The sequence below is a fragment of the Pimephales promelas genome, chromosome 12 (assembly GCF_988280905.1).
Source record: "Pimephales promelas chromosome 12, fPimPro1.hap1.1, whole genome shotgun sequence".
NCBI classification, from domain to species: Eukaryota; Metazoa; Chordata; class Actinopteri; order Cypriniformes; family Leuciscidae; genus Pimephales; species Pimephales promelas.
The window spans coordinates 12,304,718-12,328,697 of NC_142780.1; the positions used below are offsets into that span (position 1 = coordinate 12,304,718).

General features: G+C 37.6%; 1 protein-coding gene across 1 annotated transcript in view; it reads left to right on the plus strand.

Moving 5' to 3' along the window:
- Positions 1-23,980, plus strand: part of trim71 (tripartite motif containing 71, E3 ubiquitin protein ligase) — a 46,116-nt gene that overhangs the window by 16,251 nt on the left and 5,885 nt on the right. The window contains exons 2-3 of the mRNA XM_039694468.2: positions 15,762-15,929; positions 23,783-23,917. Of these exons, the coding sequence (XP_039550402.1) occupies positions 15,762-15,929; positions 23,783-23,917 (303 nt within the window). The remainder of the gene's footprint in view (positions 1-15,761; positions 15,930-23,782; positions 23,918-23,980) is intronic.

Consider the following 23,980-nt stretch of genomic DNA (forward strand, 5'->3'; position numbering starts at 1 on the left):
AACTGACGCCCGAGCCATATCCACTGAGGTATGATTCTCAGAACAATATTATTCAAATGTTGAGATAGTGTATATTTTTATTGTGTTACCAAACGTTATCAGTAACATTATGGTTAAAAATCAATAATACTATAAGAAATATTTCCGCTATTTATTTATTTTTAGTTTAGCCTACAGCTATAGCTACTTTGATTATGCATTATCAAAATACATGTTACGTTACATTCATAATTTTTCTGGTGATCCGAGTTGTCTATCGTAACGATTGACCAAAGAAAGTCAAACACGTTTAATTTGTTTATTACAAGTTTGTTTATTTTATTATTGAAGCTTGAGACCGGTGGTACTGGTGGTCTGGGGTGCCTCGGAGTTGATAACACTTGCCAACGCTTGTAGCTAAAAAGGAAAAAGAAAATGTATCAATCTTTTATCAACATATCATTTATAGACAAGGTCAAAATAGCACAGATGGAGTTGCATGTGTGAAGTTGCAATGCAATTTATCGTTTACTTATAGTTCTGTTTGTGTAAATGTGGGTAAATAAATATAAAAAAGTTGCATTATTAGCTAGCAGCTCTCGTGTCGGTTTATGCATTATCAAGTCAGCAGCACAGTATAACGTTACTAATTCTGAGGCTGACGACAAGCTAAACTAATGCATAATTTGTAGAATTTCATATCGATTTATAGGCGATCTGAGAAACACAAATAAACCCTGATAGAGGAACGGACAAAACACTTACTTACAGAAAACAAGCAAGTTTGTTTGCTAATGAAAATGCTAACATCTAAGTTACAGTATCTAACGTACTCGTAAGCCGGTAACAGACAGCGAGCATAATAATAAAAAAAAAAACAGACAATAGCAAACATCCCGACTCCCGAGGTCACAATTACAAGAAATACAAACATTAAACACAGTTTATTATAAAGATACTTACAAGTGCAACAGCAAGAAGGCCAGGTCAGCATCGGTTTTGCAGGCTTCGCTTTCTTTCAGTTCTCTCTATTCTGAAAAAGCCGGTCCGTTTTCTCTTCTTTGTTTCTCTGATAAACACTTCCGAGCTGTCTTCTTCTTCTTTTACATCAGCCATCACGAAAACTTGAAGAATTCAATATCTAGCGTTACCTTTTTCTTATAGCTAGCCGGCTCCTGGATGGCCGGGGGCGTGTACGCATGCGTGTGCGCGTATAGTGCCGTAAAGCAATTCGTTACCTCGCGAGACCTGAAATCTCACGATACTTCCTAACACTGAGGCCGGCGAGCCGCCGGCCCAAAGTTGCAAGGGTGGTTTTGCGGCTCACAGGCACCAGGGGGGTGTGAGACGATCACCATTCAACACGAAATCAGTAATATTAACATTACAATGACTCCAAAGCTGTTCAGTTAAGGTAAAAAAAGTTACTTAGTTCTGCTTTAATCATGATTAATCAGTTTGTGTTTACATAATATATGTGGGTGCACTGTGTATAATTTTTTTTATATATATATATATATATATATATATATATATATGAAGAGTTCAGATGCCATTTCAGATTTACCATTTCTATCAAGCTTGTATATTTAAGTTCAGTAATTTCACTTAAATGACAAGTGAAATTACTGAACTTAAATATACAAGCTTGATAAAAATGGTCATTTTAGAAGAAAATGTCAAATGGCACTTAGAGGCTTTTGCATCTGAACTCTTCATATATATATACAGTGCCCTCCACAATTATTGGCACCCCTGTTTAAGATGTGGTTGAGGACTTTTAACAATTCTCCCTTTTTTTAAACAACATAGAACCCAAATGCAAAAAAAGAGAAAAATCCAACCTTTTATTTAAGTACATTACTTTGGTGGTAAAAAAAAATGTAAAAATTTAGAAAAATAAAAACTTCAAATCCTGTGTCCCACAATTATTGGCACCCCTAACAATTCCGCTGAAAAATGTAATTGATTTTTTTTAAAAATATATATTTTCTGTAGTTGCTAATGTTGGTCAGGATATCTAGGAACTTTTAATTAGTAATTCATGACTTCCAATTTCCCTGGGGTATAAATATGACATGATACAGAGGCCTAATTCTCTTACCCATTTGTCAACATGGCAAAGACAAGAGAACACACCATTCAAGTAAGGCGGATGTGTGTTGACCTTTATAAGTCAGGCAATGGCTACAAGAAAATAGCCACTCACCTTATATTGCCCATATCTAAAGTTAGAGGAATCATTAAGAAGTTTAAAACAACAGGAACAGTGACAAACAAGGCTGAAAGAGGTCCCAAGTTTATCTTGCCACAACGCACTGTGAGGAGGATGCTAAGAAAAGTAAAAAAAAGTCCTAAGCTCACTGTCACAGAATTGCATCAAATAGTGGCATCTTGGGGTCACAAAATCTCCAAAACAACCATCAGACGCTCTCTACATGCCAACAAGATGTTTGGGAGGCATGCTAGGAAAAAGCCTTTTCTCACTAACACTGACAAACGTAAACGTCTGGAGTTTGCCAAGCGGCACTGGGACTTCATCTGGGATCGTGTGCTTTGGTCGGATGAGACTAAGATTGAGCTTTTTGGCAACAAACACTCTAAGTGGATCTGGTGTAAAACAAAAGATGTGTATGCCGAAAAGTACCTCATGCCCACCGTGAAGTATGGTGGAGGATCTGTGATGCTGTGGGCCTGTTTCTCTTCCAAAGGCCCTGGGAACCTTGTTAGGGTGCATGGCATTATGAATGCTTTGAACTACCAGGACATTTTAAATAAAAACCTGATGGCCTCTGCCAGAAAGCTGAAGATGGGTCGTCATTGGGTCTTTCAGCAGGATAATGATCCAAAACGTGTGGCAAAATCTACACAAAAATGGTTCAGTCACAAACTCAAGGTCCTCCCATGGCCATCTCAGTCCCCAGACCTCAATCCAATCGAAAACCTGTGGGGTGAGCTAAAGAGGAGAGTGCACAAGAGAGGGCCCAGGATTCTTGATGATCTAGAAAGATTTTGCAAAGAAGAATGGTCAAAGATCCCTCTCTCTGTGTTCTTCAATCTTGTGAAATGTTATAGGAGGAGATTAAGTGCTGTCTTGTTGGCAAAAGGGGGTTGTACAAAGTATTAACATCAGGGGTGCCAATAATTGTGGGACACATGATTTGAAGTTTTTATTTTTTTAAATTTAATTTTTTTTTTTTACCACCAAAGTAATGTACTTAAATAAAAGGTTGGATTTTTCTCTTTTTTTGCATTTGGATTCTATGTTGTTTAAAAAAAAGGGAGAATGTTTAAAAGTCCTCGACCACATCTTAAACAGGGGTGCCAATAATTGTGGAGGGCACTGTATATATATATATATATATATATATAGTTTGATTGGCCAAAGGCTCTTCAAGGATCCCAGATGGAGAATTGCAGAGATTAGTTGAGTCTTGGGGGTCAGAAAGCCTAAAAAAATTATTAAACAACTTCTGGATCTCCATATGTTGTTTGAGAGGGTTTCAAGAAAAATCCTCCAGCATACTCAGTGGTTAGACACGACTGGATATTCAAACGGCACAGGGTTCTGTGGTCAGAAAAAAGAGCTTTTTGGCAGTAAGTTCACTAGATGGGTTTGGCGGACATGAGGATAAAAAGTACCCCATGTGTACAATTTAATATACCATTGGATCTTTAATGTTGGGGGCCTATTTTGGTGCGTGGGATTTTCCCCCTTTCTGGTCAGTGTGTCCCTGCCTCTGCTTAATTATTTTTATCCCCGGTGGGGATAAATTTATCCCCCCCTCAAAGTGATCAGTGCTACTAAACTAGTGGTGAAACGGATCAGAAAACTTATCACGGATCCGTGGTTTGATTAAAGTCAATTTTATTTTTAAATACGCTACTTTGGCTGACTCTCATATAGCTGTCGCTCTGCACAAGTCTGCAGACTTGCTCAATGTCCCGCCCACGACACTATCTGATTGGTTACACCTCACACCTATCAACACTTGCGAGACGGTTGCATGTCCGCGCTGGGCTCGTGGAGCTGTGTGTAGAAAGGAAGGCAGCATTCAGAATAAACATCACAATCTGATTATCTGTTTCTATGATGACAAGCAGAGTTTAACTGAGTTTAACAAAGTTTAACAGAGTTTAAGCAGGTTTAACTTTGCAATCAATCCGTGGTTCAGGAGAGGCTGATATAAATTTGCCTACTCTATTAATCTATTGATTTAATTATTCCATGTTTTTCGTTGCATGATCACAGTTCAAATGTGTGGGAAGCTATTAGAGTAAAAATATTGCGTTAGGATACTACTTAACGCAAGAAGAGACGCAAGAAGAACGTTAATAAGATTTTTTTTTCCTGCAAATGCAGTGATGTTCATGTTCTCATGATTTATTTTTTATGAATATTTTTTTTTCAAAACATCCCCCCTGTTTTTTTCACAAATTGCACCCTGTATGTATATGTATATATATATATATATATATATATATATATATATATATATATATATATATATATATATATATATCAGGGCTCCAGACTAACTTTTTTTACTAGGAGCGCTGTTGCCCCTGACTGAAAATTTTAGGAGCGCAAGCAGAAAATTTAGGGGCACACCTTAAATCAGCTCGCAATGCAATTATTCAAATTTCCCCCAACATAACTGTAATACTGACAAATTCTTTAATAATAAATAGACTTAACATTATGATATGCTGTTTTATTTTAAGTTCACAGGGCTCCAGATTCAAATTTGAAGGCAGCACCACCTCAAATCAGAACTCGAGTAAACATCTTACTGTTTACAATGTTTTTTTTTTTTTTTAATAATAATAATAATAATAATAATTTTAATGTTTAAATAAGAGTTTTCCAACATCTTAAAATTTTTCGTTTTAGGACAATCTTAGAGTTAACTTACTACATTAGCCTAAATTCATGGTGAATGTTGCTGATTTGTGGACTGAAAGCCTTCTGTAAGTCTTTCTCCTGGTTTCCACGTCAGCGCTGTTTGATCTGATATCTGTGGTTTATAACAGAACTCTGCGCCGAATCGGAATGTTTCTCACTGGATCTCGTAGCGATGATGTTATTAATTCTGAGGTGAATTCAATGGATTTATTCACTGGATCTGCTAGTAACAGTGTCGCGTGATCGAGATCGGCCCGCGACTGGCAAGTACCGGGCTAAAGTTATTACTGTCAGTGGTTCGGGGGGGCTCCACTATGCGCTGCTCTGACAGCTGTCTATTATGTCCAACCTAATAAAAACGCTAACGGTCCGTCCGTGAGTTGCGTATTTTAGTTCCACTTTCATTTTGTTTGTATTCGCTGCTAGGTAACGTGTCGATATCGCTGATTGCTCAGATGCACATTGCAGGTTGTGATATTTGTCTCCGTCTCCTTCCCACAGACGTTTATTCGCGCTATTCTTGTCACGGATTCATTGACGCGTCCCTTCCACGCTTTACCATGCGTTTAACGTGTGGCAAATTTACCGGTCGCACACGTGCGACTGGATGTAAAATTCAGTCGCACACTCTCAAATTTTGGTCGCAAAATGCGACTATTTGGTCGCAGTCTGGAGCCCTGTATATATATATATATATATATATATATATACACATACATATATAAAATAATTATATACAGTACACCCACATATATTATGTAAACACAAACTTTTATTTTGGATGCGATTAATCATGATATATTTACACACTTTAGATTAGGGTCCAACTCTCACTATTAACTATGACTTACCTCAATAAAACTTAAATTACTGCTTTATATAATGCTTATACTGCTGTCCATCTGAGAACCCAGTTGTGTACTCTCAAACTGTCCTGTCATAATTCAAAATAAATAGTTTATACATTAGTTCTTAAATAAAGAAATGTAACACAAAATACAGGAAAAAATTAACCGAACCTAATATTAAGGCTAATTAAAACACATTTTTAGGAACTGTGTGTAGAATTAAGTCAAGTCATCTTCATTTAGATAGCGCTTTTAACAACGTAGATTTTTCCAAAGCTGCTTTACAGTGATAAATTAAGGGCAATGAATGTCTCTAGAAACCGGTACTTGGAGTTGATTTGTGAATTTATTGGCTTGTGTTTTCCATTTACCAGTGGTAGCACAGCTATTAAAAAGAGCTCATTGGGTCTCATTCACTATTTCATATTTGTACACATAGGAGAATGAAGAACACGAGACAGGAGTAGCTAACTTAATACATCCATCTTGTTTACTGATCACTTCAGTTCTCCACACATTGGGTCTCATTCATGAAACATTCGTAAATATACGAGTAAATATGAGTGTGATTTGCACGTAAAGGGATCTTCCCGAAAACTCTCCTCCTGATTCACAAATACTTCGTAAATGTCAGATGTGATGGTGAACTATGTGTGTTTGTGTTAATGAATTCCAATCAGTCATAAATGGTATGCGCGTTCACGTTCATTCTCAATTATCATAAATCCCGCCCTTTATATCAGACTGACATCTATATGCATTTAATAACATGAATGCGAATGACAAAGAAAGATTTCTCCGATGCAGAAATTGAAGTTTAATTTTCAGAAGTTCATTCAAAACGCCACATTTTATTTTTAAGCGTACATAGTGCCTAAAAAAAGGAAGTTTGGCAGCATATTACAGATGCAGTTAATGGAGTTTCATCTGTTAATCGAACGGTCCCAGAAGTGAGAAGAAAATGGTTTGACATTACGCTTGACTGCAAAAAACGAATTAGTTCACTTCGGAAAAATCGTATTCAAACTGGAGAAGGACCGCCATCGATCACCAGGGGCCTCATTTATAAACGTTGCGTACGCACAAAAGAAGGCGTACGCCGCTCTCTACGCAATAGTTGGTATTTATAAAAAGCAAACTTGACGGTAAAATGTGCGGTCCTTTACGCAAGCTCTGACCCAGGCGTACGCACAAAAACGGGTGAAATGAGAAATGGCGACACCGTCGGCAGATGGAAAAAACACGTGAAAGTGTGTGAAACTGTAGACGGTTGTGTAAAATAAATGGCAATACTGCCTTTTATAAATAACACGAAGACTTCACAAAGCAAGTCTTACAATTAACAGCCTACACGAACACCCGTTTGATCGATCTGCAACAGAAATGCAAATTAACACATAGGCCTATTTCCAAAAAGAAAGAAATGTTCTGCAATAATATTGGCATGTTATACAATTCATCCTCATAAATAAGATGGTAAACAGAACGAAATAATGTACAAAATATTCTCGCCAATAGGCGTATGTCTATCTAACGGAGCAGATACAGCAATTAGATAGTCAGTCAGATAGATAGATAATTAGGGAGATATATAGGCTGTAGATAGATCGATAAATAGATAGATGTATTATTTGTCCACTGGGGAAAGTTGTTTTCATTGTAAAAATATCTTCATCAGCTACGGAATCATGTTATTCATGCATAGGCTATGCCTTTAGTTTGTTAAATTTTTGATAAAATAACGTATGACGTATGTCTCAACCATTCAGAAAGCTGCAAGAAATTACATTTGCGCTAACCTATTTCCCATTTAGATTTTAACCGACATCCGTAGCTTGTCAGATGCAGAATTAAATGGATGGAAATAAAATGCCCCATCACAATGCGTATAATGACGCACAATGGCTGATCTTGCGCTCTTGGAAGATGTGGTGATTAAATGAAATGATTCGGAGTGAACGCGTCATCTTCACAACAAAAGGTGTGGAAAAAATATATTATTTATTCAAGAATTCCGTCATTCATTGTGCAGTTTATTTCAGTTAGGACAGTCTTGATTTCGCCCAACTCCTTGGCCACCTCTTGAATTAATGACTAGATGCTTTTTTGCCTCGACTTTGATGTCCGACCATTTCTTTTTTATTTCGGCCACAGTCCGAGGTTGTGACAGCATTTACGGCGTCTGCAACCTTTTGCCACTCAAGTGCCTTTTTGGCATTAGTAATGCCCACACTGTGCATATCATCATTACTATGCACTTAGCATATCATCATTACTATGCTGCGACGCAGGGGAGTCTCAAGAGATGCCAGGTTTTTCAAATATGAAAAATGAGGTACATTTAGCAATATAGCAGCCAGGTGGATTATGTATATGATGTATATTGTTATAATGAACTATAAGCCTTTATCCACTGACTTTCTGAGTTGTTCAAAGTGTTTCTGATGATTTTTAGAAGGCAGCTGTCTGAGATGGCAAACTAGAACATGGATCGTATATTAGCAACACAATAGCAAAAAGGAAAAGGCTCATATTAATTACTGTTATGTGTCCGACATTGTAGAAAGCGATACATGAAAGGCATTACCATTCTGACACATCCACTTGTATACGAGCCTAACAGTTTCTGGTTCAAACATACATGGCTAAATAAAATCAGTATTTCCACTTGCCATTGTGCAGCTTTTACTACTCTAACTTTGACCAAGTGAATCTCTGAGAGCTGGTGTGTGTGGAGGCGCGGCTAATTTGCATACTCATGTTTACACGTATATGAAGTGAAGCAAGAGTATAGTTACATTCAAGCTATTTTAAGGCATGTAAAAAAAATCACAGGGAAAAAAACCTTTTGAATGTAATTTTGGTGATCAAAAATGAGGTTTAATGCCCAAAGTTATTGACTATAGGGGTACTTTAACCAACTAGTTTCCGGACATCATGTTTATGTCTATGATGTGAGTGTGTGTATAGTGAGCAGTGTTGTCAGTCGGAGTTGTTGTTGCGCATGGAAATGCAGTGTGATAGCGGTCCATGTCTTTCCATCACAAAGAACAAATGTCTTTTGGCAACCTTGAGTTGATCAGTAAACATTTGGTGTCCCTTTTGAACATTTAAGGTGTTCCTTACGTTTACCCCCCTCCTGAAAACAAGGAGTGCAAGTATTCAGTAACCTGTGGTTTGTAAGCCATGGAAACCTTAAAGGTGACATATTCCTTCCATAAAAAGCAGCAAAAGCAGCGGATGTAAACTGCACACCGTTATCTGTAACACTACTCAATGGATTCCCTTGTCAGCTAAACACTGAAGACCGAAACTATCCTAAACTACAGAATCCGTAGTGGCGATGTGAGTAAAGGAGACCTCAGGCCATTTGCTGTAATAGTTAAGGTTATAGCAAACCTGCAGTGGGATGCAACAGTGTCTAATGGCCATGGTCCATGGCAACGACACCGGCTGGAGAGGAGCAGGATGTGTGTGACTTTACAGTTTTGTCATTGAGCTGACAATCGTGACCTGAACAGACAGCATCATGAACCCGAGTCATCCTCAAAAGCGGTTCAAACACAATACATGCCTTTAATATAAAGACTATGTTTGAATGCAGATTGTTTTACATGGATGAGACGCACTGTTCAGATCAGTTTTGTTTTGGAGACCAGCTGCTTGCACGCAAGTTATTTTCAGTTTAATGCTTTCACTCTTAAAACCTAAACAAGTGGAAAGGCCAACATCAACAAAGGATTGAGGCCTGTCACTCAAAGTATAATCTCATTGATGCAATCCAATTCCTGTGCCATTATAGCATGACCACTATTCCGATACAGTGCTTTCATTATTTAGTTTATATAACTAAATAAGTGGCTCAGTGGTTCATGTAGGTTGTCTACTAAGCGGAAGTGGTTCAATCTCCTGACCGGTTCCACCTGACCAAGTGTCGAGGTGTCCATGAGCAAGACCCCTAACCCCAGCTGCTCCTGTTGAGCTGAATGGCGCCTTGCATGGCTGACACCGTCGCCGGTGTATGAGTGAGTCAGTGAGTGAATGGGTGAATATGAGGCAATATGTAAAGCGCTTTGGTGGCCATTGGGTCAATATAAATGGAGTCCATTTACCATATGTGAGGTTACGTGTTAGCAAAGCTTGGCTGTTGACGCAGCCAATGGTAATGTCATATATTGTTGTGCCTCTCTTATGGGCAACTAAATGTGCGAAGGAAATACAACTCTTCATTTAGTAAAACCAGACCAAACTTTTGGCACCTGCACAGCATGTCTGTACAAACTCATTCACGCTTCACTAAAACACTTCACACGTGCACTCCGGAATCCAATGTGCCAGAGGCCCAGCTGATTTTGTTTTTGCCCCTCGTGAGCAGCCAATAAGGTCATGGGCAGACACCTCCCACAGCGGGTGGAAGGGTGGAGGGCCATGTGGTTCTGTGTGTAGAGAGAGAGAAAATTTTGTCCATGTGTGTTTTGGGAATAGAGAGAACCTCAAAGGGGATGTGTGACTTCCCAGATAAAAAGATGAAAAAGCAGAGGGCAGTTTAAGTTTGCCTGACGGTTACTTCATAGTGCTTAAATTAGCGTGGTCTTCTGTGGTCTTTAAACAAAGTTTTGCCCTTTGCCCTTGACTTTAAACCTACCATTGCCTGTCGTTCTAGATTTAATGCTGGTGTATATAATTGAACTAAAAATATTTAGATGGGGAAACGTGTGGTTATAATTTGAAAATGCATTATTATAAAATTGTAGATCATGAAAGTTATGTTGTCATTCTTACAGCTTTTGCATCTGCTTTTTTTGTAGCTTTTGATATGATGTTCTGTCAAACAGGTCTGCCATAATGGTAATCCCTCTACCTTAGCTGGACTTTGTCATGGTGAAGAACAAAGGAAAGTTTTATTTGGTTTCTTGCAAACCTTCTTTTGCAACCCGGGCTGACGTGGAAACTAGTTATAGGCTTTAAAGGGATAGTTCAGCCAAAAATGAAAATTCTATCAGTATTTATTTACTTACCCTCATGTTCCAACCCCGTAAGACCTTCGTTCATCTTCGGAACACAAATTAAGATATTTTTGATGAAATCTGAGAGCTGGATCACTCCTCCATACTAGTCCATAGGCTTTTTGAGGGAATGAAACACGCCTCAAAGTTGTCCAAGTGACTACAGTGGCTAAATCTTAAGTTTATCAAACGACGAGAACACTTTTTGTGCGCAAAAAACAACAAAAATAACAACTTTATTTCAACTATTCATTTACTTCTCTCTGCCTCTAGTCAGTTAAACTAGTGTAACAGCGTAAGCCTCTGTTATTGTACGTCACACGCATCACACACATGACCAGCGTCGGCCAATACAATAGTGAGCGTACATGTGACGTAGCTCTACGCTATCACACTACGTTAACTGACTAGAGGAGCATAGAGAAGGAAGTGCATAGTTGAAATAAAGTTGTTATTTTTGTTTGGTTTTGCGCACAAAAAGTGTTCTCGTCGCTTGATAAAGTTAAGATTGAGCCACTGAAGTCACTTGGACATTTTTAACAATGTTTTAATAACGTTTTGAGGCCTGCATGTTTCATTCCCTCAAGAAGCCTATGGACTAGTATGGAGGAGTGGGACAGCTCTCAGATTTCATTAAAAATATCTTAATTTGTATTCCGAAGATGAACGAAGGTCTTACGGGGTTGGAACAACATGAGGGCGAGTAAAAAACTGACAGAATTTTCATTTTTGGGTGAAACAACCCTTGAAGTCCACAGATCGGTCATATTCATCATGGATTTAATAACACTAACTGGCAGGAATAGTAAATGCTTTTAAGTATGTCACACCTCTTTTTCCAGCACTTCAAAACTCAAATATTATCATATTTTAAATGCTATTTTTAATGCGATCACAAACATTATTTGTTCATTCTTCAAATATTACCCCCATTTATAAAACTAAAAGTTTCAAGATGTAGGAAAACCCACAGTTTATAAAAATGTTTTTATTACATTATATAGAACTATTCCTACTTATGCAGATGTTGATCTACCTTAAAATCTGCCTTGATTTGCTCTACGTTTACACTTGCATATTTAAGTTCAAGAGTTTCTTTAACACTTACTTTATCTTAATATGAGGCATAAAGATATTTTTGTTTACATTTTATTTTTGATTTTCTAAAACTTTTCTAAAACTTTTGTGATACACAGTTAAGATGCACCTCAATGTCTTCTATTATACTGCAGTAGCTTGGTATCACTTCAGATCAGGCATGTTCTCGGTAATGCCATAAAGCTAAAGTGAACCATATGTGTGCTCCAATGTTGTCAAGGCATTGTGAATTTGTTTAGAAGATACACTTATTTTTCTACTTTGGTGTGCAATACAATGGGCCTAAGCCATATTTAAGGACTAGAATGTCAAAACTGGAGATTTGGTGGTGAACCTTTTTGACCCGAAGGCCCACCCAATATCCAACATAATCTTTGAAGCCCCCTTCCCCATCGGTAAGGTATTTCCTCTAGCTTTTCTACTGTAATTAGGACATTCCTCCTTGTTGCCAAACTTTGATTTATTTACGATTTCAGAGGATCCTGAATGATTCTGTATGTTCCTCAAGAACAGTAGTTATTGAAAGAGACAATTCATATTAAATATGTATTTTGTATGAAGCTCACCAAAATTGGAGCTTCATCAGAGTTTTCATTTAGCAGGACACTTCTTTGTTTCTGAGGTTTTTGCCTGTAAAGCTTGTTCTTTCTTTACCTCAGAGAGGGGAAACTCTATCTTTCCACACCTGTTTTAAAGGAAAACCAGTGGGTGCCACAGGCACAACAAGAGGCCCCAATCCTGAGAGAGAGTCAATGGGGGTGGGGAAGATAAAAAGTTGAGTCCAGTATGGAAGATAATAGATGTCAATACATAGGCAGGAAAAGAAGCATGAGTACTTTGACAAAGATTCATGTACCAGTCCTTACAGTGAAAGTTTCAGTGTAAAGAAGCCGCCAACAGGAACAGCCACATAGCCATTGAAAATCCCATTCTCTCATGCTGTTTTCCACATCACCGGGGACAACAATTTCCCATTAAAATGCAGATATGTAAATATGGCGGCAAAAAAGTTGGTGTGAAGTTATTTTGAACAAAATCAAGCCAAAAAAAGTTTGTTTGCACTTTGCAGTCATTTTTGGGAGTCCGAATCTGCTCTCCAAAGTAAACTTTCAAACTGCCATTTGGTCCGTGATGATTGCGGAATATGTAGGTGTGCTCTGCGGCTCCACATTCTTTGACATGGAAATCTTCTCGGGTTAATTTTTTATTCGGTCCGTCGAGGTCAGACGCAAGTAAAATATGAACACACTGGAGAGCTGCTTTATAGTAGAAAAAGATGTTTTTCATGTGTAATGCTATAAACCTGCTTTATTTAAAACGTCTTGGCTTTGATCAGTTGTTTTCTTAACTGCTGTTTTCTCACCACTGTGAGTCTGAGTATTTTGTCATTGATGCATCACATATTTATATATTCATCTAAATACTGCTAGAGAAACCACCACACAAAAAAAAACAACTTCCCTGTGACTATATTGGGACCTTAATGCAAAGTCGCTGGATCCGTCAGCTGCTGCTAATGTAGTTGTGCTACACATTGTGCCTGTGAGAAAAGCCATCGGAACATGGGAATCCTGGGTGGTAGGTTTCCTCCCCACCTCTCCTGTTGCTTCCTGCTAATTCCGGCCACACCGAAAAGCCGCTTCCCAAAAAGTGCTTCCATGTGACCTCTTTACGCTCCTGCACAGTTGTAGCATCTGGTCCACAGAGAGGGGACCCATGTTTTACGAGCAGGTAACTCGAGTGGAATCACGACTCTAGATTTACATGCAGCTGCTGCGGCCGTATAGCCAAGTGAGATATAATTAGCGTTTGATCTGGTCTTTGGTAAAGTCATTAGGTTGCAGGAAGGCGGTCTAGTGGGGTTTGAAAAGGAATACTGTACCTGACACTGAGCTTGACTCTCAGGAAGGTGAAGAATTTGTTTGGGTGAGATGGAGTTCAGGTCAATTACATGGTTTTGACCTTTAGGTCTTAATCTAAGAAAAATAATCCTAAATGGATTATCCAGTGCACCTTAAACACTATATTTAATTTTTGAGATTTTTTTTTTCTTTTTCGGAGATTATATTTAATTTCTTTTCAAAAGTTAATGTGAAGGTTCGTCTTTTGATTGAAAGTCTTGTTTATTTGATGTCAAATATCTTCCAACAATGGAGTGACTCCCAAATGGATCAGAGGATTGACAGAACAATAGACTTCAAGCAATCCATCAGCAGACTGTCGGACCACAGGAAACCCAAAGCAGAGCCGAGTTCCTGTTTTGGGGGAGATCTTTTTCTTTGTCAAGTTACTTGAAAGACTTCAGACTCTCTGTTGCGTGCCATGGCATTCTTACGGTTTATATAAAATGTTCAGTTTGTGGCAGAATTAAAGTAGTTTTGATTATTGTAACTATGCGTGAATGAAAGTCGCATTTTATGAGATTCTCTACATATTTTATATGAAACCTATTTATTTATTTAGCTGTCTGAAGGATTATATGGCAAAACCTTGAAAAAACACAATGTAAAAAGCTAAAGCGCAGCACGTCAACAAGCTAATTTTAGATTAAAATAAACGCTTTTTTTTTTTTTGGAAAAAAAAGAAAGAAGGTAAACCAGTAATTGACTAGTTGGTGGTTGGACGATTGTGACTCATCCCTAGTACAGTAGATATCAAATTAATTTAAAGCATGGTATTGAACGTAAGTTTATTAAAATATTTTTTTTTCTCTTTTGAGTTAAATGTGCTGATTTGAGTGTGCTTCTATAACCATATACGTGATAAACACATCTCCCTATTACATGTAAACATTTATAGTCTTGGCAGTTGACCAATGTAACTGTTTATGAGCTCTATATTATAGAGTGGTTTTAGTGTAAGCATGGCCTTTGCTTTCACATACACTGATTACATCTCGCAATCTGCCTGCTTCCTTTTCACACTTGTTGAATTAACTTTTACATTTTATTTGTACTGTAAAACCGAGAGGAACACATTTACAATTTGGATCACACTGCATGTCAGTCTTGCATGCAGAATCCATTGCTGACCGTTTTGTATTCTTCCAAACAAGTAGAATGAATATATGAAGAGTTCAGATGCAAAAGCCTCTAAATGCCATTTGAAATTTTCTTCTTTCATGATGATTTTTATCAAACTTGTATATTTAAGTTCAGTAATTTCACTTAAATAACACTTAATAGGTAATTATCATTGCCATTTAAGTGAAATCATTGAACTTAAATATACAAGTTTGATAAAAATCATCATTAAAGAAGAAAATTTAAAATGGTATTTAGAGGCTTTTGCATCTGAACTCTTCTATATATATATATATATATATATATATATATATATATATATATATATATATATATATATATATATATATATATATATATATATATATATATATATATATATTATATTTCCATTTTAGTAATTAGAAAAAATCCTGCATCCTTTAGTATTATATTATGGAAAAAATATTTAAATGTTGTTGCTGTCAGGCAACAATTTAAATTTTTCAGGCAATGGATCAAAACAAATGAATAAATAAAATTAAATACTGCATAATCAAATTTGATATTGTGGCTTTATGTATGACGAGACACTTTTCATTAACATTTTACCAAAAAGCGAATTTTGGACAAATGTTGTGTCATTAGAACGGCAGTAAGTGCACCGTGTTACGTTTTCACGTTATACAGTTTATATTTAATATGTAAATGAAAGATTTTCTAAAAAGTGATCTTAAAACAAGATGCATAAACTTCAGTATGTTCGGATCTCCTGCCAAAAATATATTAAAGGATTTTTGTCGTCATTATCAATGCTTGAGTCATCGAAGAAATTCACAAGCAATATACTGCAGTCGAACACTCAATAAATTGTGCTGCAAATCCATTAATTTCACACAGTTTGTTTTGTTTCCATTCACAGGTGCTGCGCTTTTTCTGCGACAGCTGCTCCATGCCGATCTGCAGGGAGTGCAGCTTGGGCCGACACGCAGGTCACAGTTTCACCTACCTTCAGGAAGCACTGCAGGACTCCAGAGCGCTGACAATCCAGCTGCTCGCAGACGCACAACAGGGTAGACAGGCCATACAGGTTAGTGGACAAACACGCTCTAATAAACGGACATCAGCACAAACACCTGCTGGGGATTTTATTCTTTTGTTTAGCATGCATACTGTTTTACTTGAACCTTAACCTCAGTGTCTTTTTATCAGGTACTACAAGACTTCCACTCGCTTCATTTTCTTTACTCTGTTTACCAAAAGTAATGAATAAGGCCAATAAATAGATTGACAAATATAATTTATTAAGTGTTGTTTAGTGTGGTGCCTTTCCAGTCTGCTGTCATTGTAGTTGCTTTAGTGTCATTTGTTTATTGGTCAGTAAATTTAACAAAATATTTTGTGCTTTAATAGTAATGCAAGATATTATATGTGCTTAAAAAGCTTTTTTTGCAACTTCCCTATAGATATCAACAGTAAATGTTTTATGTTTAATGTCTTTTTATTTTATTAAAGTGGTATTTAGTCTCTAATATTCCATTAAATGTTAATTATTTCCTCTTTATTTTCAGTAGTAGTGGTCATTGTTTCTTAGTGACTAGGGCTGTCAAATGATTAATCACGATTAATCGCATCCAAACAAAATAAAAGTATATAGATTTATATATCATTTATATTATATATAATTATAAATATTTTATATATATAATATTTTTTTCTTAAATATACATGCATGTGTGTGTATTTATATATATACTGTGTATATATATATATGTGTATATATATGTGTGTGTATATATATATATATGAAGAGTTCAGATGCAAAAGCCTCTAAATGCCATTTGAAATTTTCTTCTAAAATGACCATTTTTATCAAGCCTGCATATTTAAGTTCAGTTATTTCACTTAAATGACAATTAATAGGTAATCTTCATTGCCATTTAAGTGAAATTACAGAACTTAAATATACAAGCTTGATAAAAATGTTCATTTTAGAAGAAAATTTCAAATGGCACTTAGAGGCTTTTGCATCTGAACTCTTCATATATATATATATATATATATATATATATATATATATATATACAAAATAATTATACACCGTGCACCCACATATATTATGTAAACACAAACTTTTATTTTGGATGCGATTAATCGTGATTAATCGTTTGACAGCCCTAATTATGACTGTGTTTTTTTGGACGTGCACAAACACACTTGAAACTGCTTAACCGTGAGTGAGGGTCCTTCCCTGTTTTTAAAAAGAGGCTGTACTATCAAGCTGACTTTCTACAGAGACTATTTATACAGAGACATGCCACTTCCTCAATCCTTAATACAAATGTATAGGGAAAACCCGTAACACCAAAGATGGCGGTTGTATGCAAATGCTCCTCCCCTCCCGCTGAACAGCCAATCGTCTGCTTTTAGCGATCAAGCTGGGAAACATTTAAATACGTTACTGTTTGAAAAGGCGGCAGATTTGATATGCAGTGTATGTGTGTGTTGTGTAAATATCAGACATCCCAAGTCTCCCAGAAGTTCCGGGTGTCTCCCGCAGATTGATAGAGGCTCACTGATGCCCGCAAATTAGTTAAAATCTCCAGGAATCTAGAGCGAGCGAGCAAGAGCGCGCACATACTGTGTTTCAAACTGTGCAGCGTGTGCGCGACAGAGAGCGAGAGAGCCCTTGCGCATGCGCAGTAAAAGTATAACCTGTGGGAAAACTGCGTTTTAAACCTTATTTTGGGGCAAAGTCATCAAACTTTTTCAGTGATTTTTTTATCATATTTTACTGCAGTTTTTATGTCCCGGTGACCAGTGAAACTGCAGTTCTGACTCTCTGCCCATTCATTTAGATAGAGCCTGGTCTTGTTAAGTCCGAAATAGCTGCCCAGAGGTGTTGCCAAGATGGCGGCCGAGTGGCATGACTTGCCTGAAAGGACTTTGCTTTCTATTAGCATCGCCCCCACTCAGCCTGAATGAAGAGAATAGAAGAGAGGGAGGGAGGGACGCTGGCTCAGTGCTCGGTCACTGCCTCTATTCACACCCTGATGGCCCTTGCAGGGCGGATCATTAGTCGCACACAGAGCAAATGTTTCTATTTCTCACAAAGTAGCGCTGCGGGTGGGGGAGAGAACGGCACCCATTAGGACTGTTCAAACCCATCCTTCTCCAGGGACATGGAGTCGGTTGGCAAGGAAACCCAAAGTGAATTTGAAAGTGAAAGGTGGAAGAGATGGGTTTCAGTTAAAAGCACTAAAGAGAATGAATTCCAATGGCGGTTTATGCTTTTCAAACGTGCCGTTTACATTTGAATACTTCCCCCAACAGTTTACCCACACTTGACTTTTTCCCCTTTCTTTGTGTGTGAATACAAAAATATCACTAAAGGGGTGGTCACACTATACCTTTTTTTGTTTCACTGGCTTCCATTCAACCGAATGCGAATGTGATGGACCGGAAATGCGAGCTCATGCAAAAAGTTTTGCATTTTGCAGTGTTCTCAAATTCAAGTTTGGTGAATTCTGAGCTGCGAATTCACATCACACTAACGTGACCAGTAGCAGATCGATATGTCACGGCTTGACCTCTTGGCTGAATTAAAAGAACGATATTTTTGCAGTAGAGTTGTTTTTACATTTTGAGTGTTACTATGAGTATTGAGTATTACTATGTTCAATACATGCTTATAAAGAGATGCAGAGAATGTTTAAAGGCTTAGTGTGACGACGGCTTTATTTTGGGTCCTTTAAGTTGTGGACGGGCTGTTGGGATATATATATTTTTTTCTTTCAGTTATAAGTGATTGACAATCACATGCAACATAAAAAGAGTTCACCCAAAAATATATGACTGTATTCACACACACCCATTTTTAATCTAAACACACTAGTAGTAAAAAAACTGTGCAACAAAAAAACAAATCGTGCAATTGATTTTCACAAGCTATATAAGTAATTTTAAAAACACAACTGATCTCTTGGCTGTTGCAGTTATCGCCGTCAAAATGGATTCCATCATTAAATTGTGTAGCGAGTATTTTATATGCTGGAATATGTAGAAATTTAAGTTAACAGAAGGACTGTCTTTATTTCATTAAAATATGGTGGAATGTGCAGAAAATAGGTTTAAATGTTCAATTTTTTTCTAGTCTGAGACTGTTGCATTTAATTTAATTTTTGCTTGATGCAATGTGCATAAAGTTAAAATATTGAAACTAATAAAACAAGTTTTAAAAAGAGAATGTTTAATTTGATTACATTTTAGATAATGGAATATGCAGAAAGAATAGAATTAGGCTGAAAGGTCTATTGCTTTAGCGTATTCAGGTTGTGCATCATGTTTTTGAAAAGTAACTTAGTAAAGTAACTAGTAAAGTAACTAATTACTTTTGAAAATAAGTAATCAGTAAAGTAATTGGATTACTTTCTAAGAAAAGTAATCCGTAACTAATTACTATTTCCAAGTAACTTGACCAACACTGTTTACGAGTCATTAAATCATGTTTAATTTGGATTTCTCCGTGCATGCTCTTTGAGGTGGTGACCATATACCTGCTTTATATGACTGACAGACCAGAACAGTTAGACATAAAAATATAAAATTTGAAAATACTGCGGAAACAAAAACCTACATCTTGGATGCTCTTGAGGTAAGCTAAAACGTATCAAAAATTAATTTCAAATTGAACGATCCCTTTATCTGCATAGTGACTTTCAAAATGGTCTTAAAAACAACGTGAAAAAGAATGTGATAAGATCAAGGATTGTATTGTTATATTGTCCACCCCTAGTAGTATATTTGGAAAGTAGTAAGCTAGTATTACATTCCGAAGATAGCCCATGCGTTTTCAATTATCTAAACCTCTCCTAAAGCTTTATCAGGCTCAGCCTTATAGCATCAGCTGAAAGAGCCTGACCTGTGTTCATGCGCTTGATTGGCTGCTTGTTCTAGTGCCCCTCTAATCCTGTTACTGGATGGTGTTAAATAGGAAGCCTCTAAACGTTTATAGGTTTGAAGGCGCATGCAGAGTTTAACAATGGCTTCAGCCAGAGGTCGTAATCTCTATTCTGGGAGCATGCTGCCCATGATGGGCCTGCTCCATAACCGACCCCTGACAGCTTAGTCTTCCTTAGCGCTGCATAATCTCATTTACTGGATTTTAGCCTGTTATTTTGCAGCTGCTTATTCCTTTCCTCCCATTCCGTATCTGACCCTTGATTGGTTTGCATTCTAAGAATGACAGCTCAATCTTAGAATTGAGATATCCTGGAGGACAATTGCAAGAATAGGGGATAAACTCTGAACAGTGCACAGTATAAACAAATAAACATTTTATTCCTTCAAGAACTATATTTACAATTGGTTTTTAACCAGTGTTGGGAAGATACTTGGGGAAGAAATGGTGGTTTGGTTTAGGGCTGGGCGATATGGCCAAAAAATCATATCTCGATATTTTTTGGTCAAATGGCGATATACGATATATATCTCGGTACTTTCTACGTTTTCTATTTAGATAAAGAAATTTATACTGTATATAAACTATATATATACTATATATATATAAATTTATATATATTCTTTATATTAAAAAAAATATATATATATATATATATATATATACAGTATATTCACATTCGGCCCAATGATATCCTACAAACAATGTTGATATTGAAGGATATGGAAACAAATATAATATAGGCTATGCAATATATTATGTGCAAAAAGCTTTTGTTTTTATATTGACTAAAAGCTAAACTAAAAATGAAAATAAAAACAAAAACAAAAGCACAAACTAATTATATTAGCCTGCATTTGATTACCCCATTATAATTACTTTCACTTTCATTAAAAATATATACTTGTAGCTTTAAAATTCCACATATGGCACATTTATTTTCTCCAACAACAAATATTTTAGCAATATGTTTATTTTAGTCAGAATTATTGCGTACTACGTAGTACTATTAACGCGCATGCGCGCGCCGGCGCTCGTTCAAGGAAGCATGAATTTTAGCGGAGATTCACTTGCAGAAGCTCGTCCTCTTCTGACATGGACATATTTGTTGTGAAATGGACATATTTGCTTTACTTTCTAACATTTACAGATGGAGAATATGTGAAATGTAAGTTGAGCACTGAGGAAAGCACCACATCTCAAACGCATTAAACAGCGCAAGTATATCTGTCAGTCAGCAACAGTGTCTGTCAGAGCATTTGACAGGGCGGCAAGCTGCCTTAAACTTGTTAACTATATCAAAGTGATTTTGACGCAATTAATATAAGCTTGTGTCCTGTTTAGGACAAATTGTACTACGTAGCCTAGCTACTTTCACTGCAGCAGCTCACACTGCAACCTCCGCTATTTTTCAGATGTGCTCATATCAAACTACTGTATCGATATAAACGGTATTGCCTCATTCCATATCGTTTCAAAAAATATAACGATACATCGTACATATTCGATATATCGCCCAGCCCTAGTTTGGTTTAGATAAGGTAATCTGGTCTTCTGCTCCACAGAAAATTACCTTTTTCCCACTCTTTTTCCCGCTCTTAATATAATATAAACCCTCTTGACCCAGATCATGTGACCAAAGAGTCCTTTGGTATTTCCTCTCAATGCGTGTGAATTTCAGGTGTCATCACAAATTGAATTTTTGTATGAGTCATCCATAATCTTTGAAATGGCATAATGCTTAAGAGTTGATAATGGCCAAAAAGATAACTTAAGCCGTGTGTCCACCAAAGCATTTTTCCACGCGCCTGGCGTATGTTTTCAATTGTTTTCAATGGGAGCGCCGCGTTTTTTAAACGTCATGAGCGTACCGAGGCACTGAGCGTTTTTTTCCACGCTGAAGCGCCGAGCGCCCGGCGTTTTTACTGGTCGCTGGGAGTTGAAAAATGTTCAACTTTGGATAAAACGCAGCGCTCATCACGGTCACTTTTTACCCAGCTGTCCAATCACAGTGGAGGAGGGGCGGGACTAATACCACACCGACCAACTGTCAACATTCAAACTGCTGCGGATATTCTATATCATAGCAACGAAACGTCTCAACGGAAAAAACGCTGCGCTGCCAAAACGCTCTCAAGCGCCCAAAGCACGGCGTCTTCAGCAGAGCGTCTAGCATTTTCAGCTGGCTAAAAACGCTTTGGTGAACACACGGCCTTAGGGTGCTTTCACACTGGTAGTTTAGTTCGAAACAGGACGACGTTAACACATGAAAACTGCTAATGTGAAAGCTGTTATGTGGTTGCAGTGGAACTGTAGCTCTATTTGCATGAATGTAAAAGCAACTCGTACTTGGGTGCGCACTTGTTTTAGGGGATGTTTTAGAGCATGTAAAGCACTCAAAAATCATTCAGAGCATGACAGTGGCTGATTTGCCTCGGATGCCTGTGATGGAGAGTGGAGAAAGTGCAATCAAAGCCACAAATGAATGGCTCGGAATCAGCTTTCTCAAAAGAGACTGTTTGCAAGCCTTCATGTGATAGAATGCAGGTAAATGTATTCACTGTATGTGTGTTTTCAATCATCTGCCATGCACGTTTGTGATGACGTAAGATTAAACACAAATGCACCAGGGTTCGATGGAATCTAGTGAAACAAGACCAACATTGCGGCTGGCGCTCGGAGCGCAGAAAACGCGCCCAGTGCGAAAGCTCCATTGGATCATAGTGGAATCCCTGAAAGCTCAATCAGATTTGGATATAAACTAAGATTCTGATATGCTAGAATGGTAAGCAGTTTAGAAGTTAGCTGACATGCATAGGTAGGACTGTGCGCAGATTGTTGTTTAAGCAGATGTTGGAGGTCATTGTATTCAGAGTTTTTATCCCTCGTTTGTGTGATATCACACAATATTGAGTCGTCTCTTCACAGACGTTGGTCCTCTCATCACAGGCGTTGGGGCATCCGAATCCCCGTGAGAGGCTGGATACAAAACTGGACCTGACAAACGCCATTTTTCTCGGGACAAGCGTCCCGAGATTACAGCAGAAAGGCAGATGGGAAATAATTAGCATAGCTGATGTTCAGAAAACCACTATCTCACAAACTCTCCGTAACCTGAACTCTCCGCAACCCTACCATACGCGCCGAACCGTTTGACTAAGGCTGTCGAGCCCCACTGTCGCGGAAATACGTTTCAGTGGCAAACGGTTCCGTATGGCATAACAGAGGACTAAAAGGTTGAGTTTTAGCATTTTCATATCCATTCAAAATTTATTTAGAAGAATATCAGTAACCAGACAGTTTCTGGTCCCATTGACTTCCATAGTAGGAAAAAATATATACTATGGAAGTCAATGGGACCAGAAACTGTCTGGTAAAATGAGCCTATTTCCAAAAAAAAAAACTGGAGTATCCCTTTAAATTATTGCAAATTTGTAACTTTTCCCTTACCGACTTTGCCCAACAATCAGTTATTTTGTGTGCGGTCTTAATATATCAGTAATTTTTTTTCTCAAGACCATTTCAAATGACGACAAATGGAATAACTCAGTTTTTCCAGTGAATACGCTCTATGCACGAACCCTGTTGACGTATGTCCGAAAGAATTTCAGCCAGCTTCTTCCGCAAGCGCGTTCTGCAGGCAAAGTGTATAGCGGCAAAACTTTAATAAAATTCATTTTCTCAGAAACGGAGACAACGATTTTAGAAACTGATTCGCTAGTCGGATTTTGCACGATATGAGAGAACACTCACCCTCAAAGTTGTTGATGTAGCTCGAAATATATAATTTAAAGCTCTTCTCTTTTTTACTCTTATGTGTGAAAGCTAACTGCCTCACATTGTTGTTAACATCATTCACGTTAACCGCAGGCTTATGTAACTGGGCGTGCTGAGACAAACCCGGAAGCGATCGTGCATAGAGCCTATTGCAATGTCCCCACGAGGGTGCATCCGTCTAATCCCTTTCTTTTACTTTCTTTCAGCTGAGCATCGAGAAAGCCCAAGCCATTGCTGAACAGGTGGAGCTGAAGGCTAAGGTTGTGCAGTCAGAAGTGAAAACCATAACTCTACGTCATAAGAAAGCTCTGGAGGAACGCGAGTGTGAGCTGCTGTGGAAGGTGAATGAATGAACCTTAATTCTTGGAGTATAGTAACTACCTTTTGAAAGTCTGTCTTCATAT